The following is a 21,453-nucleotide window of genomic DNA, read 5'->3' as shown; positions in this document are numbered from 1 at the left end:
TACTTTATGGCTCCCGCGCATATTTAGAGGAGCAACCGGTAAATTCAAATCAGTTGCTTGTTTTGTGGCCTTGCAGTACATAACGTTTTTGCCCCTGAAGTTTGGTTCTTGCATCTCGCGTCACTGTCCGTGTCGATCCTGTGCCAAGGAACTCTCTTACCATGTGAGTATCGCTTCGAAATACTCATCCTGCGCTCCTTTCCTTGTACGATGCCATCGAGAGTTCCGTTGTTGAGGAGGATGCGATTCTGTGTTCTTGTGAGTTGGCTTTTAGTGGTTGCCAGGAACACCGCTTGTGCTTAAGGAGCATTAGAGAGAGTCGTAACCTCACTTTGTCAAGAAAATGACCGAAAGGGTTCGTTACATTTTGAAAAGTTGCAAGGAATGCGTGGCCGTATGTGTCGCTTGTCAAATTCGCTTCCCTTGAATACTCTAGCGTGTGACGTGCCCCAACGACAAGAGAAGAGCAGAATGGTCACGAGTTCGGACAAGTGCGTTTCTGAATTTTCATTTTCGATGGGGGTTGAGAATAGTGCTGGCGCTGCCCATACCTCCTTCCATCTCTGCTGTTGAGACCAAACTTGAAGTCATGAGATATATAGTCGTGACAGGTCATTGCCATATACGTGTACGTGAACCCGTCGCACTACTTCTCGGAGCAAGCGGGTCAGTTACTTCTGGGCGCGCCACTTCCAAGACCAACCTGATTGCTTTAGCGTACTCCCTGACTTAGCCGCGATAGAGATTGCATAAAAACTGACGGAAAGAATATGCACTGATGTTTTCAGCAACGGCGGTGCACAGTCGACGTCAAAATTTTGCTACGAGGCGTACGTTGGACCTTAGAAAACGCTGAGTAATTATGAGCCTAGACACGGCAGTCTAGAATTGAGATGTTCCGCCTGTATTAGTTTATACGACATAGCGTTGCACTGTTTTTGAAGGCGCCAGCGAGAACTCTGCTTGAAATCGGCATTTTCGCGCAATCCACAAGCTTTTGACGCCGACTGTATGTGTTCAGCTTGACTCTATTAACTTAATATTCCAGGGGCGTAGCCAGGGTAATATGCAAGGTCGGTCGAAACCAGTTAGATCGATTAAGACTGATATTGAAGCCGCGCATTTATATCTTGCACGTACACACTCGCACGTATGTTTGTTGCATAAGAAACCATTAGAAACTAGCAAAAATCGGCTGCTAGCAGCTGGGTATAGGCCAGTAATTGAGCTCATTTCAGTTATTTTCAAATTATCTACACTGTTTATAGCTACCTCCTGTGGCACATTAATCCATGGTGGTGATCATTTGGCTGTCATTCACTAGTTTGCCCTTCAGGACCTGCGCTATGCCATTAAAAAGAAACATGAAGGGACCTTAAAGATAGCATTGAAAGTCACGAGGACATGCAAAGGACAGTTATATATATGGCTTGTTGCCATACTGTCCCTGTAATTGCCTGTACCTGCCTCCTCTTACCCACTTTCCTTCACACCTTGACTTGATTTCTTCCTCTCTGGCTTGGCAGACTTCCTCCTTTCTTCCAGCTGTTTTCAATCATAATCGACAATGACAAGCTCCCTTGAATGATCAGCATAATGATATTACATTTTAAAAAATGCTGGGAGATTGTCATACCTGCTTGGTGCTTGCCAGCTGGCTCCGATCTTTGCACTCTTACAGTAATGGCCTAATGGTACAAATTTCTGAAATGTCTCGACATTTTCGAGGTACACTCGACATCGTATGGTAAACTTTGTTCCAGCATCGACTATTTTTCAAAGTTCAGGTGTGGCAGTCTGCATTTGGGGGGTGCAATAATACTCTCTAAAAACTTCAAAATGTTTTATTTGTTCTGCTATTGTCTGAAAAGGGATCGCACAGTGAAAAACAATGGCACAAAATGTAGGATGATGGAATGCTAACAGCCAGTCTATTGAAAATCCATGGCAACGTGTAGGAGTGACCATAGTAAAAAAAAAAAAAGTGTCACGGCTGTGAAATGACTCTCCATACCTGCCAACTCCCTAAATTTTCCCGTGAGGTTTGCAAATTTAGGCTTGTTCTATAATTTTAATAATGTTGCACCAAGTTTTACATGTCAATTTTGCTGTTGGAAATGTTTTGATGGTGAAATGATGCCAGAGGGGGGGTTACTTGCTTCAAGCAAGATTATACTTTCGTGAAGCAGGTGAGATTGACAACAGCAAACTCATTGAAAGCATTGTGGTTTAAAAAAACAATGTGTTTCTTGTCAGTCCCTCCTGTTCCAAGTTTGCCTGTTCCTGTATGTGGCATCTTAAGGTAAACCATCATTAATAAAGCGCATATGTATACCACAATAAGCATATACTCAGGGCTAGACATAAAAAGAAAGTGTGCTTTCCCTTCCCCCTTTCCAACCTTGGTGTCGTGTGTGCAGGATTTTGAGCAATCTTGAAGTTCACAGGTTGGCAAGCATGGCTGTCACACATTCGATAAATAACAAGGTTCACTAAATAGTAAATAACTGATAACAAGCAGTATGCGTATATACCAGTAGACCCACTTGTGCACATTTATTCTGCTATCTAATAGTGCTGGATGTGCCAGAGTAGTTGATACATCTTCAGTGGACAAATATTTGGTGCCTACAGAGGATAGGGATGCTGCACTTCGATGGAGGCGAAATGCAAAAACACCCATGGCACTTCGATTTAGGTGCACTTTAAAGAACCCCAGGTGGTAAGCCCCCCCCCCCCCCCCCCCCCTTTTTTTTTTCAGGGATGCTGCATGAAGCATTGCAGATGCTGTGTTGGTCTAATTGGCAGGTTCCACAGTGCTGCCGGTGATGAGCAGGTGCTAGTGGTACTCCATGCCTGTGGAGCATTGCGCTATACTTGCAGTCAAGTTGCAGTGAAGGGAAAGATTGAGGGGTGAAGCTTATCTACATGTGTTACTGCCTCAAGTTCTCGGGCAGTGTTTTACAGCTTGGAGCATACACTGAATCAGCATGTTAATGTTTTCTCTTGTGCAGTTGAACCAACGTGCATGAGAATGTGGAACTTTTTTTCAAAGGTGCTCTTGCACATGCTTTGGCTCCATAGCTTTCCCTTTATTGCCACAGAAAGTTGTCCGCTAGTATAGTGGCACTTTACTATGGTGGCCGCACCATACCGTGTGTGCATCCTCCCTGTCTCCCAGTGAACTGCTTGTTCATTTTTCTACTAAAATTACATAACAGCTTTTAGTTCACTATCCACAATATTTCAAAATGTCTATCCATAGTGTCAGCCACGTGAAGGTTCATATAGTTGTGACTAACCAAAAATTGGGCCCCCTCAGTTCCCCTTCTCATTTATCCATAGTTTGAGCTGCAGAGTAGACTTGCCCTCCTTCCACAGGTCGGGGTAGTTCACTGGGTGTGGGGCTGTGCTTCTGAGTACTAGGAATATTGTGGGTTCATAATAAGCTTCAGCACAAACAGGATGACACAAGGAGGAGACAGGACAAGGCACTTGTCCACATGCCTTGTCTTGCTACTTACTTGTTCTGCGTGCACTCACGTTTGTCATGAATTTGCGCCAACTAGTCCGTCCATCCATCGTGCTGGTTCGATTTCCATCTGCATTGTGATGCATATGGAGCACAAAATGTCCTGTGTATCAAGTTCTGATGCAAATTGGTGATCCCCAGGTGGTTGAAGCTTAGTGACTCGTACTGTGGTCTGGATGACAGACCCTGTCGGTCATCGGTGTCCTGCCCCTTCTCAACCATTTGCTCCTTTTCAATATCGTCTTTTCTTGCAGGCCAGCCAAGAACTGGTCCCTCAAGGACTTTGAGATAGGTCGGCCGCTCGGGAAGGGCAAGTTCGGCAATGTGTACCTTGCACGTGAAAAGACTACGAAGTATATTGTGGCACTTAAGGTAGGTTTGAAGAGTGCTATGCTATCGTATTGTTGCAAATGTATTACTAATTCTTTTGGCACCAAGAAGTGGTTGGCTTTTGTGAGGGGAAACATCCAACTGCTTAAAAATAACATGGCTAGTTTCTTGTGAAAAATTGAAAAACATTGAGACACAGAGTGGCTGGGTGCCGACTGGCACCTGTTTCTTCTGAAGTGCAACAGGAAAGAATATTGCTGACTTTTAGTACAGCAGGCTCCTATTAAATGAAACTCGCTTAAAAAAAGTACTGAATAGAAAGAATGATGGCACCCACCTTTTGGCTTCCTGGATGTACAACATGCTTCTCAAAGATGAAACTCCTGTCTTTATGAAGTTTGGTTAAACAAAACCAGAACTTGTACTGTCGCTTTTCTTACCAGTTGTTATACTGCATATGAAGTGGCAATGGTGAGAAGGTAATAAGTGGTGAAGCAAGTCCAATCCACAGGTAAAGAATGATTTGCAGTGTTCAAATTGTTCAGCTTACTAGTTTGTGCTTTTGGTTTTTTGTTGTGATAGCAACAGTACAAGATAGCTGTACAAGGTGCCCACACTCGGCACATCAGTGGAGCTTGTGAAACAGGCTGATGTGCCTGAAAGAAATGGTAAGATTGCAAAGAAGAGCCGAGTGATAGTTGTTTTGGCCATGTTGCAGTGCTGGAACAAGCAGCAGGAAATGAGAGCTCAACGGCTCTGAGAATTTGTATTATACTGCTAGGCCATTTACATACACATGTTTATCTTGTGCGAGAGTAGCTTCATGAGCTCGGAGCTCACTCGCCTGTTTTGTAGCACTACAGTGATGCTAACAGTGCTTGTGGCCAACAATGTTGCCAAGCGTTATTATTGAGTTACTTTGCTGGTGTTTGTTTTCACCAGATTATCACTGTTGTCAAGTTTCCACTTTGTACTAGTAATATATGCATTTACAGTGCGTGAAATTTCTTGCACGCTGTCGCCAATTCTATGATGAAACAGGCATGTTGAATCAGATGGAACATGTATCGGGAATAGTACTGCACATTCTCGAATGTATGCGAGCTGCAGTGATCACTCTGAAAAGTACAATGAGATGTGATATATGAATAAGGTCCTTCGTTTAAGGCTTTTAGGTTCTTTTTAAACTTTGTGGGGTAAAAATCGGGTGTTATTGTTAAAGATGAAAACCGGAGAGAAATCTGGGGTTTTTGTTGTCTAGTAGCCCAGACTTTGGGATTTTCCTGAGAACTTTCACTAACGATTAACACGGGCAGTGATCGCCTTTCGGACACAAACATTTTACTTGAAGAAGCACAATCACTCGCAAGAGCATATAATAGCACTCGCTGCTCGCAAGTGATGTGATGAACATATGTATGCAATTTTGTGTTAACATTATTTACTTTTCAAGTATATATCATGCTTGGTGATCCCTTCTTTACTTTGTTCTCTGCACATTACCACAGGAGTAAAAAGCACCAATAGCAATGTACACGGGCATGCTTCACTAAACAAGGGATGCTTTTCCTTATCTTCTGAGCCCTGGTTGAGGTGCATTACCATTTGCATTTTGAGCATTCTGTGTCCATTCTAGTGAGACCTTTGAATGCACCTTAGTAGGGAAAACTTCCTCAACATCACAGCTACAGCCCTCAATTCAGAGCAATGTCGGCGCTGTGTAAGCTTCCTAGCGCATCATCCCTGTTCACATACATGCGATGTGTTGCGTTATTGTCGTACTATTCACTTAACTGGAACTACTAAAAGGGCCACAGGGTTCGGTTCAGTGAAGGCCGGCAGGCGCTGACAGCACTGCATACTAAGTATGTCATTTTTTTTCTTTAATGTTAAGTGAAAAAAAGAACCATATCTCTATCGTACTCACATATGATTAGTGATGTTTATGATATCTGGATTGCTTGCTCGCACATGGAGGGTAGTGGTCATTGGTTTTGTAGCACCTGCATTTTTACAAAACACCCTTTACAAAGGGATAAAAATTCGGCAAGAAATTGGATTTAACTGAATTTTCGTAAACTTGCTTGAGGTGTAATAATAGAGAATTATCGGGTTTTACCCAAAAACGAAGGGCCCTGTGTATAAACATCAGATGGTCGCAGCTCGCAATGTGCACTTTGTGCATTTGTATGCCCTCGTTTGGCACAGGGCAGTTTGATTGCTTGAATCTAGTGAAAGAGAAAGGGAGTGAATGTGAAATCATTCCTGCAGGTCATGTTCAAGTCTCAGCTCCAGAAGAACGGTGTGGAGCATCAACTCCGACGAGAAATTGAGATCCAGTCTCATCTCAGGTGAGCTTGATTACGTGTGTTGAGTTGGGGGTGAGGAGGTAGTTGGTATGCAAGCCTTTCATAGAGCAGAATATTTAAATGGCGCCTAATCGGATGACGCGTGCACTTGGTGGTTGTCGCTATGACGCAAGTCTCGGCACACTGCCTCCTATATTTTTCAGTGCACCGCAGGCAGCTGCGAGTGCTGACTTATCTCTGAGGTTTTGCTGAGGCATTTTCTAGGAGATGCGAGTGGTAATGGTGACGCCATCTTTTTAGTTTCAGTATCAAAAATGCTTTTCAGCTATGGAAGCAGTGAATGGCATGAACAGCTTCTTAGTGCTGCATCGTGAATTATTGCCTGCACGTTCGAATCTAGTTGTAACCACTGTTTCTATGATCCAGTCGAATTTCTACTGCAGTAATATGACTATTCATACTGCAGTCATATGACTGTGCAACAAAGTAAGCAGGACCTGGAATGTCCTTTGTTAAGAGGTCAGTTTGTTACAAGTAAGGCAAGATAAGTGTGCCGAAGCAAATAACTTCATTCTTACTATGTTGAAATGTTCATGTTAAGAAAATTTCAGAGGGCACCGTATGCAGTAGATATTATTAGCTTTGTGATCTGTACGTGCACTTTTGCAGCTTCGCGATCTTCAAATAAAAAGTGTGGAGACGTCCTTAGCCTGTTATTCAGTCATTTACTTGACTTGCTTGCTGCCAATACAAAGCTACAACAGTTCGTGTGGGTGCCAGGGCATAATTTCATTCTAAATGACCAACCAAAGTGTAACCAAGGGACTTTTAGTTACTTTGGCAAAAAAGGAAAATTTGTTGTAGGATACTTTGTTATAGTAGTGGTGCTTGCAATACAGGGGTAAGATTAAAAAAAAATGCTGGCCAAGTTATGTAGCCCTTTTGCAGTACAGATCATTTTATAGTGAAAGCCGTCATTGCAACGTCATTCAACTGCAGATGTAGTGGTTGTTTGTGCTTATTTACACTGGCGATTGACAGAGGTTGCGCGACTGCCTTCCACAGGTGACCAAGGAGTGACTCATGGCAACTGATGCTCACACTGGCAAGCGCAATCTGCCCATTGCCATATGGAAATGTATTGCGATAGATGCCGTACATGTCTGCTAGTGTCAACATCGCCACATAAGATAAGCGTGAGCATATACAGATGTCCTGTTCCTGTGCATCTGATTAATTCGGAAGCCATGTGACTGAAAAATTTGAGCAATGAGCAACTGACTCAAGTCTGCTTTCGACCAAAGGACCATTTGCGATGAAATTGGTTCCACCACCTCTGCTAGTTGCCAGTGTGAATGAGCCCTTTAGCTTGTCCTGTGGCAAAAATTTTAATAGGATTTAGCATAAAAGAACTGAAAGTCTGGCTATGTCTTGATTCATTTTCAAGCATTTTAAAGTTTTAAGAGCCAAAACTGACACTTATGACGGTGTTGTCCCTATGTGCTTCTTGTAATTCCGTGTTGTTTCTTGCACTTTGAAGTGCAAATCGTTCCTCTTTGAAGAGGAACGATTTAGCATGACATTTTTGTTAGGGCATTTTAGCAGGTTCATGAGGATATACAATATATACCAGTGCAGTTTGATTGCTTTAGCAACATGGCAACAGTGATTTGCACATCCGTATTTGATAATGCTATTGACATTGGTATGCAGTTAATATTCATACAACTCCTTTGGCATGCTAGCAAGTTATAAAGTGTAAATTACTGGGCATCTTTTTTTTCATTGCAATGCAGAAGGCAATTTGCTGTGAAATTGTACATGTATAGTATGAGGGCCTTAGACCAGTGTTGTAGCTGTGTAGGTGGGGTGTTGCTAGGTGTCTTAATTAACATTAGGTATTTACTGGCCTTAGACATGTAATATTTTGATAATTTATTGCATTGAAATTCATATGTATACTTGCCAACATCAATTTGCCTATTTCAGCAAGTTCTGTTGGGTCTCTAATGTTGTTTTAGTGGCACCCCTGTAAAAATGGCAAGAAGAAATGTCTGCATTGGCTGTAATGTGTGAAAAAAAACGAAACTTGTGCACTAGAACGTCGCTGCTGACAGCTGTGGCGTATGGCAGGTTGTGCTGGTATGTGCAGTCAATGCCACCGCCGCGTGAGATCATGATCAGCAGTCTGCTTGTGTGCGGAGCACTTATTGTCGCACACCAGGTTTTCTAGCTGCAGAACCGAAACAGTACAAAAAGTTCGGGTGGAACTCGCTTGTGATGGGCATCCACGTATGTAAACAGCCGGAACACAAGGATGGCTTGGTGGGCTAGTTGGTAAAGCATCTTAAAGGGTTAACAGCACATAAAGACTGGGTGGAGTGAGGAACAACAGGACACGGTGCTTTCAGTGCTGTGTCCCTCTGACAGCACTGTCGTAAAGTTCGTGCATACCCAGTATCACACACCCTCGTGAATGGTCCGCATTTCTGGACCACACACCACCTTTGGTATAGATACATGTTTTTTTTTTTTAATATGTAGATAGCTAAGTATCTGGAAAGAGAACTAGTCCAACAATTCCAAGAATGCTGTTCACGTAAAATATCAGATTCCAAATGAAACATTCTTTCTTCCCACACGTGCTAAACCTGTTGTGTATCACTTTGTCGAGCAAACTGATCTTTCGTCTGTCTGAAACAATGTGTTGCCACAAGAGAAGGGCAATTGAGAGAATTTAATCGTGGTGCTCTTTTTATGTGCAGTTGTCTGTTTCTAACCATTAATGTGTGCCTCAGTTGCATCAACGTGCTAGCTCCCGCGAGCTAACAGTGGTAAAGGTGAGAAGCACTCGTGAGCCAGAAGCACAATGTAGTCATTTTTATTTCCATCAGGTGCCACTACACGACTCTTTTTGACTCTTCAATGTTGACAAATCAAGGTGATTTGTAAAAGGGCTTCTAGAGGCATTTGCATGTTTCATCATCATCAGCCTGGTTACGCCCACTGCAGGGCAAAGGCCTCTCCCATACTTCGCCAACAACCCCGGTCATGTACTAATTGTGGCCATGCCGTCCCTGCAAACTTCTTAATCTCATCCGCCCACTAATTTTCTGCCGCCCCCTGCTACGCTTCCCTTCCCTTGGGATCCACTCCGTAACCCTTAATGACCATCGGTTATCTTCCCTCCTCATTACATGTTCTGCCCATGACCATTTCTTTTTCTTGATTTCAACTAAGATGTCATTAACTCGCGTTTGTTCCCTCACCCAATCTGCTCTTTTCTTATCCCTTAACTTTACACCTATTATTCTTCTTTCCATAGCTCGTTGCGTCATTCTCAATTTAAGTAGAACCCTTTTCGTACGCCTCCAGGTTTCTGCCCCGTAGGTGAGTACTGGTAAGACACAGCTATTATATACTTTTCTCTTGAGGTATAGTGGCAACCTGCTGTTCATGATCTGAGAATGCCTGCCAAACGCACCCCAGCCCATTCTTATTCTTCTGATTATTTCCTCTCATGATCCGGATCCGCCGTCACTACCTGCACTAAGTAGATGTATTCCCTTACGACTTCCAGTGCCTCGCTGCCTATTGTGAATTGCTGCTCTCTTCCGAGACTGTTAAACATTACTTTAGTTTTCTGCAGATTAATTTTTAGACCCACTCTTCTGCTTTGCCTCTCCAGGTCAGTGAGCATGCATTGCAATTGGTCCCCTGAGTTACTAAGGAAGGCGATATCATCAGCGAATCGCAAGTTGCTAAGGTATTCTCCATCAACTTCTATCCCCAATTCTTCCCACTCCAGGTCTCTGAATACCTCCTGTAAACATGCGTTGAATAGCATTGGAGAGATCGTATCTCCCTGTCTGACTCCTTCCTTTATTGGGATTTTCTTGCTTTCTTTGTGGAGGACTACAGTGGCTGTGGAGCCGCTATAGATATCTTCCAGTATTTTTACATATGGCTCATCTACACCTTGATTCCCTAATGCCTCCATGACTGCTGAGGTTTAGACAGAATCAAACGCTTTCTCGTAATCAATGAATGCTATATATAAGGGTTGGTTATATTCCGCACATTTCTCTATCACCTGATTGATAGTGTGAATATGATCTATTGTTGAGAAGCCTTTATGGAATCCTGCCTGGTCCTTTGCTTGACAGAAGTCTAAGGTGTTCCTGATTCTATTTGCGATTACCTTAGTAAATAGTTTGTAGGCAACGGACAGTAAGCTGATCGGTCTATAATTTTTCAATTCTTTGGCGTCCCCTTTCTTGTGGATTAGGATTATGTTAGCGTTCTTCCAAGATCCCGGTACGCTCGAGGTCATGAGGCATTGCGTATGCAGGGTGGCCATTTTCTCTAGAACAATCTGTCCACCATCCTTCAACAAATCTGCTGTTACCTGATCCTCCCCAGCTGCTTTCCCCCTTTGCATATCTCCCAAGGCTTTCTTTACTTCTTCCGGCGTTACCTTTGGGATTTCGAATTCCTCTAGACTATTTTCTCTTCCATTATCGTCGTGGGTGCCACTGGTACTGTATAAATCTCTATGGAACTCCTCAGCCACTTGAACTATCTCATCCATATTAGTAATGATATTGCCGGCTTTGTCTCTTAGTGCATACATCTGATTCTTGCCAATTCCTAGTTTCTTCTTCACTGTTTTTAGGCTTCCTCCGTTCCTGAGAGCATGTTCAATTCTATCCATATTATACTTCCTTATGTCAGCTGTCTTACGCTTGTTGATTAGCTTTGAAAGTTCTGCCAGTTCTATTCTAGCTGTAGGGTTGGTGGCTTTCATACATTGGCATTTCTTGATCAGATCTTTCGTCTCCTGCGGTAGTTTGCTGGTATCCTGCCTAACGGAGTTACCACCGACTTCCATTGCACACTCCTTATTGATGCCCACAAGGTTGTCGTTCATTCCTTCAACACTAAGGTCCTCTTCCTGAGTTAAAGCCGAATACCTGTTCTGTAGCTTGATCTGGAATTCCTCTATTTTCCCTCTTACCGCTAACTCAATAATCGGCTTCTTATGTACCAGTTTCTTCCGTTCCCTCCTCAGGTCTAGGCTAATTCGAGTTCTTACCATCTTGTGGTCACTGCAGCACACCTTGCCGAGCACGTCCACATCTTGTATGATGCCGGGGTTAGCGTAGAGTATGAAGTCGATTTCATTTCTAGTCTTACCATTCGAGCTCCTCCACGTCCACTTTCGGCTAACCCGCTTGTGGAAAAAGGTATTCATTATCCGCATATTATTCTGCTCTGCAAACTCTACTAATAACTCTCCTCTGCTATTCATAGAGCCTATGCCATATTTCCCCACGGACTTGTCTCCAGCCTGCTTCTTGCCTACCCTGGCATTGAAGTCGCCCATCAGTATAGTGTATTTTGTTTTGACTTTACCCATCGCCGATTCCATGTCTTCATAAAAGCTTTCGACTTCCTGGTCATCATGACTGGATGTAGGGGCGTAGACCTGTACAACCTTCATTTTGTACCTCTTATTAAGTTTAAGAACAAGACCTGCCACTCTCTCGTTAATGCTATAGAATGCCTGTATGTTACCAGCTATATTCTTATTAATCAGGAATCCGACTCCTAGTTCTCTTCTCTACGCTAAGCCCCGGTAGCACAGGACGTGCCCGCTTTTTAGCACTGTATATGCTTCTTTTGGCCTCCTAACTTCACTAAGCCCTATTATATCCCATTTACTGCCTTCCAATTCCTCCAATAGCACTGCTAGACTCGCCTCACTATATAACGTTCTAGCGTTAAATGTTGCCATGTTCATATTCCAATGGCGGCCTGTCCGGAGCCAGTGATTCTTAGCACCCTCTGCTGCGTCGCAGGTCTGACCGCCGCCGTGGTCAGTTTCTTCGCCGCTGCTGGGGACTGAGGGCCGGGATTTGATTGTTGTGTTCATATAGGAGGTTGTGGCCAAATACAGCACCAGGGTGGCCAATCCTGCTCTGGTGAGGGAGTGTGTTACCGGTTCTGGTCACCGGGATCAGGCCACACTCCAGGCCTGTTTGTACAATTTTATCAACACGCGGATTTTTTTTTATTCCGGTGGAAAATTGCCGGCACCGGGATTCGAACCACGGACCTCTTGCACGCGAGGCGGGTGTTCTAACTCTACGCCACCGCTGCATCTTTGCATGTTTTAATCGTCTCAAATCATTAGCTGCCATGAATTATGAATGAAGAAGCTGAGAATTGTGCTTTAGAAGCCTGAACCTATGGTTTAATAGTTAGATCATCTGGTTTTTGCTATTGGGCTTGAGCACCCAGGTTTAAATTGCACCATATGACACTTATACTAAAAAAGTTTAGCTACAACCTCAGTTAAGCCCCCTTGAACCTACTTTGCAAGAACCAGACTGACCCATGCCAAACACATGGGATATATGCCGAAGTCTTCGACTTCGTCCTCCACTTGGGCTATCTCGACTGAATAAAGTCTTCAGTGAAGTGAATGGTGTAGCCATCTGTCACCGTTGTGACAAAACACAATGCACAATGTTTCTCTGTAACAGCACCAGATGGTACTGCTGCTACTCCTTTCACTGATAAAATTTATGCATTTCTTTGGGTATTGTTGCAGGCAATGGTCCAAGTTCAGTTTCTAACTATCGGACTTCCTTTTGTATACACATCTCTTGGCATTCACTGCCATCCAAACGTGTTATACTTAAGGAAATGTAATGACTAATCTCACCTTTACTCAAACTTTAAGCAAAAGGAAGAGTGTATCTTCAAGCCAAAATAGTTCTGTCTATGCTTGGGCCCCTTTATTTAAGCAGTACATCACGTTGGCTACATTGTGCAATGTTTTCCAGGCATCCCAACATCTTGTGCCTGTTTAACTGGTTCCACGATGAGACGAGAGTCTACCTGATCCTGGAGTATGCACCCCAGGGGGAACTCTACCGCCAGCTCACCTCAGCCAAAAGGTTCAGTGACAAGAGGGCTGCCACGGTGAGAGAACAGTCGAAACTTGTCATAACCAAGTTGCAGCCAACACGAAAATGCTAGGGCTGTGCGGATACCAAACAGTTGATATCGAATCACATATCGGGAAGACTTGACGCCAGCTTTTATGCTTCCAAATTTTGTGCAGGGAACGCAGTGTTACACATCCTCAGGAGGCTAATCACATTACTTAACAGGACTCTCGCTAGCTATCAGTAACTTGGGTACCTATAAGTCGAGATGCATAGTGTGTTCACCTCTTATCCAGATGCATAGCGAGTTCTACATATAAGTGTAAGAGTTAAACAGAAAAACAGGCAGTGAGGCTTAGAGGGCGCATGTGGTTAGCTGATATCCTAGTTAAGATTAAGAGGTACTAGCGGAGCCTGTCATGTAGGGTGTAGAATGCATGACTGGTGCTCTGAGACTACTGGAAGTGCCTATGGAAGGCACGGACTTCCTCATTGTGTGCAGCGGACAGATTCTGACACACGCTGGTGTGCCGTTGCAGAGAGAAACCAGTCCTCTTCATAAACTTCAATGCCCAGGCCCTGCTGCTGGCTTGGAAGTTTGTCCTGTGTATTCGCACTTCCAAAGCGAAGCCCTTGGGTTGTTGCGTGGCCATATTGCATGTCACTGGCAGGGACCAATCGTATAGTTCAGTGACGCATGCCACAAGCTTGGCCTCCAGATCGGGAAAGTGTCCAGACTCTGGCCTGTGGAAACCTCTTCCCTTGCTGCCACAGCCGAAAAGTTTGCCTTTCTGCGGCCACCACTCCCTTACCACCCGTTTCGAAACGTTAAACTTGTGGCCAGCAGGGCAATTGCTTGTGCCATCAGCATAAAGGATGGCAGCCCTCCTAAATATTGCCGTGAATGTGTGCCGAATGCATCTCAGACTCTTGACAATTGATTAAGCATGACGATAAAACAGGCCTAGCAATCAAGACAAGTGTGCCAAGCAAAGAGCTAAAGCGAAATGCATGAGCATTGTCTGACATTTCATGGAACTATCGGCACTCTTCGGAAGCGCCACCATTCTGTATGTCGATATTGCCGTGATTGGAGCAGTGTCCCTTCCATCAACTGTCGACACTCTCATCAGTGCAGTAAAAGTTGAAAATTTTAAAATCCTTCTGAATGAGCTCACAGACGGAATGCTACGGGTAGAGCAAGAGAGCAAACATAACATCTTAACCGCGCTGTAGAGTCCCTGATATCTCATTTGTCTTGCTTTCATTGGCGGAGCCGCAGTTTGATTTCGATTGCAAGTCTATTCCCCGACTTCAGATTTTCAAGTATTAAAATATAAGTGAACTTACAATTGTATGTATGTGTGATTTTTAGATGCTACCATGTAGTGTGCGTATTGCTGTGATGCTTATGCACTTTTTCCTCTTGCACAGTACATCTACCAGCTCTGCAATGCACTGAAGGTTTGCCATAGACAAAAGGTCATCCATCGTGACATCAAGCCAGAGAACCTTCTTGTTGGTTTCAGCGGCGAGATCAAGATTGCAGACTTCGGCTGGTCCGTGCATGCGCCTTCTTCCAGGTGCGTGTGACAGTTCTTTTTCTAAAAAGCACTTTTCTTTTCTTTTCTTGCGAGCCTCGCCGGGTTTTGTGGCTGGGGCCTGGCTGTTCTCTTGCCAAACAGGCCAACCATTTACACCAGAGTACTTGCGCCGCTGGGTTTCTCGCACCACCACCAGATGGCGCTTGCACCCACGGCAGTGCCACTGCCGGCCGTGCAGGGGAAAGACAGAAAAAAGAACCAGAAAGCTCGCCTTCGTGCATTCACGGCTGCGTGGTAGTAAGGGAGTAAATGCTTCTTACGGATAGAATGGATCCGAATTGCGCATACGTATGTATGTGCATGCTGCCTCTGAAACCATGATGCATTCAAGGCGTCCGTTGTACTCACTAGTCGACAACTCCACTGAACAAAAGGCTCAGTATAATTTCTGTGCGCACGTGGACTTGTGTTTCGACTTTTTATGTACTGTTCACACAAAGCTTCGCTGTATATAGATTCCAGCTCTGCTGCATTTCTTTTTCTTGGCAAATGCTGGTGGCCCATCTAGACCAGTTTTGTTTGCTCCATGGCCAAGATATTGCATTCCATTAGCAGGCCTGGCAACTTAAAATATGAAATACTTCACTCGAAAGGACAAAAGAAATTTGGTGAAAAATAATAAAAATTGTTTGATTACTCAAAATGTTATCTGTTTACTGAGAATTTGCAGACTTTGTACTTGATGGTCGCAGCAAGTAGAATCTGTGCCCCACACAAACAGAAATGTTTCTAAAGTTTATTAATTAATCATGTAACGGTCTGCAAAACTGTGCATCGTGCTGATAAGGCTGCATGAAAAATTTTCTGATCGTACAGCTTAACAGCTTATTTGAATTGATGTGTTGCATGTCTAGCTGGCCCCATAAACTGTTGCAAAATTGTGATATAGTGCTTTGCTAGAAAAGGAAAATAATATGAATTTGTAGAAGTTTCGATAGAAGTCTGCTGGAGGGAGACGGGAAATTTGCAAAAGTACGTCTTGCTATAGTACTACCTCTTACTATAGTAAACTACCTCTTACCTTGTACTATCTTAAACAGTTGCCGGCTCAGTGTTTTGTATCTCTATCATGCACATTTCCAAAGTACCTTTGCCCGTCGCTGGGGATGACTCAAAAACTATCTTCTCGAGCTCATAGGAAAGCAGTGCCAATCCGTCAATCACGGATGTGCATCAGCACTTCATTTGTGTCGTGAATCAATGTGTACCAATAATCCCTACAAAGTTACTCGGCTGTCTGCATTCGAAACATTTATGATCATCATCAGCCTATTTATGTCCACTGTAGGACCAACTGACCTCGGGCTATGCCTGGAAATTTTCTAACTTCATTGCACCTACTTGCTATTCTCAACTGGGCTTCCATTCTCAGGGCACCCAGTCCGTAACTCCGATGGACTACTGGTTTTCTGCTTTGCACATTACATGGCCTGCCCGATTTCATGTCTTCCTCTTAATCCCAGCTAGAATATCGGCCCGCTATTGGTTTATGCTAACCAGCAAATCGTGTAATGTACTCCATGGTACTGGTCTCTCTATTTTACTGTATGCATGTGACAATTTTGTTCGCCCTTGGGGACTTCTGCTCTTTATCTGGTGACCGTAAGAGAAAATGTTTTATTTATTTATTTGTTTATTTTTGCTGCCGCATTCGCTGCAATGGAGGATGTCTTGCCTTTTCGTTGTAGGCGGGCCACTATGTGTGGGACACTCGACTATCTGCCGCCGGAGATGATTGAGGGTGCCGTCTATGATGAGAAAGTCGACCACTGGGCTCTCGGCATCCTCATCTACGAGTTCCTGGTTGGAAAGCCGCCCTTTGAGTCTCCCACAACCCAGGATACCTACCGGCGCATCCGTGAGGCCAAGGTGCTGTACCCTCCGTTTGTGAGCGCCGATGCACGGGACATCATCGGCAAGGTGAGCATCGACCACACTGTAGCTCAACCATGGGGGGCCACCGCATTGTTTTCTGGGATGGTAGTGGGCAGGCGGGAGTGGCACATTGCCTGAACCACTCGCGACCTGTGAGTCGCTCATGTGGCCGGCTCGTCAAGTGACGTTTAAAAGTGACACTGAAAGGAAAGGTTGTCCATCGTCGATGCAACAGAACAGATATACATAGCGACCTAGCAGACACTGCAAAGTACTAAATCTAATTTGTATAGCCATGCTTCACTTCAGCGAGTATTCTACTCGTATATAATGAAAACAGAAATGTACTATCCAAGAGACTATCAATTACAGGAAAACTAACCTATCTTTGATTACAGCTCAAAACGTGTGCTTCTGGGGCAAAAATGTCGACTGCAGTACTAGAACCTTGTTGATACAATCCCAAGTCGTACGATTTTCCATTGCTAACATTTGCGATACAGTTGTGCTACTCAATACAGTTGTGCTTCTTTTTACCAGTTCATACGTTCCTGGAACCAATGTCGGGCACCAGTGTTCGGTACGTTGCCGATCTGCGATCATATATTTTTTTTTCGGCCTCTACATCCCATAAAGACATGAAAAGGTGCGACGTGCATGCGTTCGAGAACAGTACCCGCCCACCGTGGCAGCTTCCCCACAATATTCGCCTGCCCGTATCGCGTGAGAATGCTGGCGTGTACTCAGTTTCCTATTCCGGTGCTAGCAAATTTCCTCCCGGGTGACCGCACCCCGTATTCACAGCTATCGCTGCCAACCCTATTGGGATAAGCATCCTCACCTACCTGTTACATAGGGCATAGTGGCATTAGAAGCGTACCGCACGCTTTCAATAGGCGATAAGCCAAATGCGCTGCCTTTCCCTGCTGCAGCTGGTGTGAAGTCACCATCATGCTTCGCTCTGGTGGCATCTTCTGGCGTAGCCCACCAGCTCAATATCATTTGTTTCCTATCGCTGTCTTAAAACACTATACAGTAGGAAAACATAAATGTGCCGCAGCGATTTGCACCGAGTCGGCACGTGGAAACTTTCTGCCAATATGCCCCGCTCGAAGAAGCTGCTGACCCAGCGCGACTTCGAGAGTGCAAACGTAAGCTTGCCGAAGCTGCAAAAACGACGATGTGCGTCACGGGCCCCACCAACTTGGTGTGTGTTGGCACCTTGTGCTGCAAAGATTTGCACAGCACTCCGCGTTATGCAAGTGTCAAATGCAGTCGAGTTGGTAAATGTTTTTTTTTTATTTCGGGTCTGATGTTTTCTTGGTTAGTTCATTTTTCTCGCACGAAGTGTTTTCATTTCCTGATCTTAAAGGGACACTAAAGGCAAATATTAAGTCAGGCTAAAGTGATAGATTAGTGTTCGACAATCTCTAAGGAGTCAATATTATTGCGAACAGAGCCTTAATAATCGAGAAATTTAGGTAAATGCAGGACATGATTAGAGACTCCCCCGGAACATTCAAGTACTTGCCCGATGACGAAAGCGCTCCTCAGTTAATTTATCTCGCTAGTACTCAACCACTCGTTCCAAAAGATGTCCTTGTATTGTATTATAAGACGAAATAAAATGCCACTTGTGCAGTTCTACTTCATTTCCCAGCAAAAAAGAACTCGTTGAAATTGCCCTTGACAACGACATAGGCAGTCCAAAGGTTTCGTTTTCACTCGACTCCACTCCACCCACGCTATCGCGTTTCAGTAGTTTCGTTGTCGTGTGGTGCTGCGCCGGTTTTTCTGGCTCGCTAAACTAGCACAAATTTTAAATAGCAGAGAATTCATCTTCCATGCGATGTCGCGGGATGCCTGAACGGTCTTCGCCACTTGAACAAAAAGTAGCTGCAACGGTGAATCTACAGTTTTGTCTTGGCTCGGTACCGCCGTCTGTCGGGCGCCGTTTTACTCGCCCACGGCAGCAAAGGGTGGTGATGGCGAATGCAACGTCGCCACTCTCCCGGTTAAGTGGCAGGAGATATGAATTTCGAAAAAGGTATTCGGATCCTTCAGATGGAATTTTCTCGTAAACTAAGTCTGTTCTTGGCATGAAATAAGCGTTGTGAGGTTTCTGGAATGGTATTTAAACAGTCCATGTTGACTCATTATTAGCCTTTAGTGTCCCTTTAATTCCACTGAAAACCCTGTATTTTCTTGCACCATTTAACACAGTAATTTCGTGACACTGTTTTGATTTAACGATTTAATGATTCAAGTTTTTTGCCATTTCAAGCATGTACTTAGAGCCTCTGTGGCTAGTAAATCTAGCAAAAAAACACTAAAAATGTCAGCCAGGACATAAGCTGTTTCAAGCGTTCTTTTGCATGAAAAGTTTTGGTGGTAAAAATGCCCTGAAAGCATGCGTGCCAAGACGTGGTAGGCAGAAAACACAACTGTGCCATTAGTCGCGTTCGTAAAAAACTTGCGGAGGCCGCTAGGTGCCTGCCACTTCATGCTAAACAGTGGTTCAACAACTAAAATAAAGGCTAGTATGCTTCGCATCCTGGGCTTAACCTTACCTAAGCCACAGCCATTTTTTTTCGCATTTCATTTGTCTATGATAGCACGTTATGCTGAGTTTTATATTCATAGCTGCCACAATATAAAAAGAATGTAAAAAGTCTCACGGGCACTTCTATTGAGTGGGAGCAATTTATTTACACACCATTTTTCAGAATACATGTGCACCGTATTAGTGTGCGATTTACCTTTACACAGCACAAACTGACACATTAACACACTGCAACTTTCTTCAGCGACTTTGCTATTGCTGATTTCGCCTGCTAGAGGAACATGTCTGAGTAAACTGGTCTGAGGCCTTCTGATGTCCCTTCACCTGTCTTTTACTGTCCTTTAATTTAGTAAAATTGACGAATGTCTGTAGAATTGTGGAACGGGCCTGCATTTGTTAACTTAACAAAATGTCGGGAAATTTGTCAGGTGTGTATATTTGTTACTCATGCATGAAAGTGCACTTGCTTCTTCTGCGTTCTGTATCTTAATGTGATGGAGGAAGAGTTGGCTGAATACCTGCACTTCTATGTTCACATTCTGCTTCATGTTGACTTAAACATACTGCTGGCTGTCTCGTATTTTTCATGAAGTTTACGATTTTGGGCTCTCGTTAGTTTTGCAAATTTTGCTGCAAGCTTTACGGAAAATAAGTTCTGTTGGTGAAAAAGTTTCCTTCATCAATGTCCTAACCTTCTGCTGGAAGTTTCCTAATGGTGATAGAGCACCAAAGGGGTATTTGCATTGAGCAAGTTTGTACGGAGAAGTTCCTGCAGCAGGCAAAATAGGCAACAGCAATGTTGCTGAAAAAAAAGTCGCTAATGTAACAGCAGTGTCATGCTTGTCAGTTTGGACTGCTCCAAGTTTGCTGCTGCGTGTGTGCTACGTCTAAAGGTAAATCATTTGTTCATAAAATGCGTACGTGTCCCACAGAAGGAATGAGCTCAGGGCAAGCTTCAAGGAAAACTAAGTACTATCCCCCTCCCTACTTTTCAAGGTCATGTCCATGTGATTTTTACAAATTTAAAGTCCACAGGCTGGCAGGTATTTATAAAAAATTTAAATAACGCCTTTATGTTCTTCTTAAATTCCCTGAGGCTAAATAAAGTATGGAAGCTTTACACAATGCCCTGTTTTGTTTGCGACAGCTTGTGAGGAGACGACCTGCTGAGCGCATTTCCCTGGATGAAGTCAAGGCCCACCCTTGGGTTGTGAACAATGCAGACACTACCATACAATGCCGCACCTTGTAATGGAGTGAGTGGGAGCTCGTACGGCTGATGTATATAGTATGTACAGTTGCATTGAGTGCCTTGTCTGGGACTTTTGGATGCTGTGTTCGCAGGCGCGCTCTTCTAGAGCGTCTAGCGTGCAGTGTCGTCCTCGAGTTGTCAGTTTGGCAACTCGTTCCTCGCCTATGTAGCTAACCTCAAAGCTTGGAGCACCGTAAAGATTTTAAACATGAGACGCACCACTCTTTTTAGCATACATGGCATTTCAGCCTCCTTTTTGTCATTTTAGCCTACATTGACCTTGTGTGATCTGCACAAGCATTATGTAAACTGTCTCTTAAATGACGCTACAACGTGTAATAAACATTCTCTTTGAGTTTGTACAGTTTTGTTTGTTCATTCATTAAGTACTTTGCACATCCGACAGAATGCGGAAAGCAATACAGTTGTAAATGTCAAATTTCGGGCCTTCTGCTGACATGTCAAGATAGCATCTCTGCTTGCACTGACACGATCACACACGCATACATTCACCTCAGTGAAACTTACTGTATGTTAACTGCATCCGGGTCACCCCCATTCACCTCAACAGCTCCACAACGAGCTGAGTGTACTAGTTGCAGAGACGCAATGCTACAGCGCAACCAAGTTGTAAAAATATGGAAGGTGGTACCTGTGGCAGCGATCTGCTAAGTGCCCATCTGCACCTTTTTTCACACTTTATGCTCTCTCGGGCATTGAGGTGGTGCAAGGTTTGCGCCAACATAAACACAATCGCAAGAGGCCTGAATTTCGTACACCACACCTTGTGCAAATTCAAAATAGCATCCATTGCTGCTATTAAAGTCGCATCGTATCTTTTACCTGACCATTGGAATTGTTCCGATGCACGGTTTCGACAACTGTTCAGGGGCAGAAAGTAGTACCACCTTAAGACTAGCTAGCTCGCCTTTTTTTTTTCTGGTTCCAAGCTGTTCCGTGAACACATTGAGGCATAGTTACTTTTTGGTATTCTTTGGCTGCACGTTCCTTCTGTGTACAGCCTTTTTTTTT

At 44.0% G+C, this 21,453-nt stretch overlaps 1 protein-coding gene across 1 annotated transcript; it reads left to right on the top strand.

Moving 5' to 3' along the window:
* Positions 1 to 15: 15 nt before the first annotated feature.
* Positions 16 to 20,785, top strand: LOC135911186 (aurora kinase A-B-like). The gene is made up of 7 exons (XM_065443373.2): positions 16 to 163; positions 3,787 to 3,904; positions 6,134 to 6,213; positions 13,023 to 13,161; positions 14,562 to 14,710; positions 16,420 to 16,651; positions 20,317 to 20,785. Coding segments are annotated over exons 1-7 (825 nt in total). The 5' UTR covers positions 16 to 161; the 3' UTR covers positions 20,422 to 20,785.
* The last annotated feature ends 668 nt before the right edge of the window (positions 20,786 to 21,453 follow it).

Source organism: Dermacentor albipictus, chromosome 5, assembly GCF_038994185.2.
Source record: "Dermacentor albipictus isolate Rhodes 1998 colony chromosome 5, USDA_Dalb.pri_finalv2, whole genome shotgun sequence".
NCBI classification, from domain to species: Eukaryota; Metazoa; Arthropoda; class Arachnida; order Ixodida; family Ixodidae; genus Dermacentor; species Dermacentor albipictus.
Note: the sequence above shows the minus strand (reverse complement) of the source record. Positions and strands in the feature narration are given on the sequence as shown.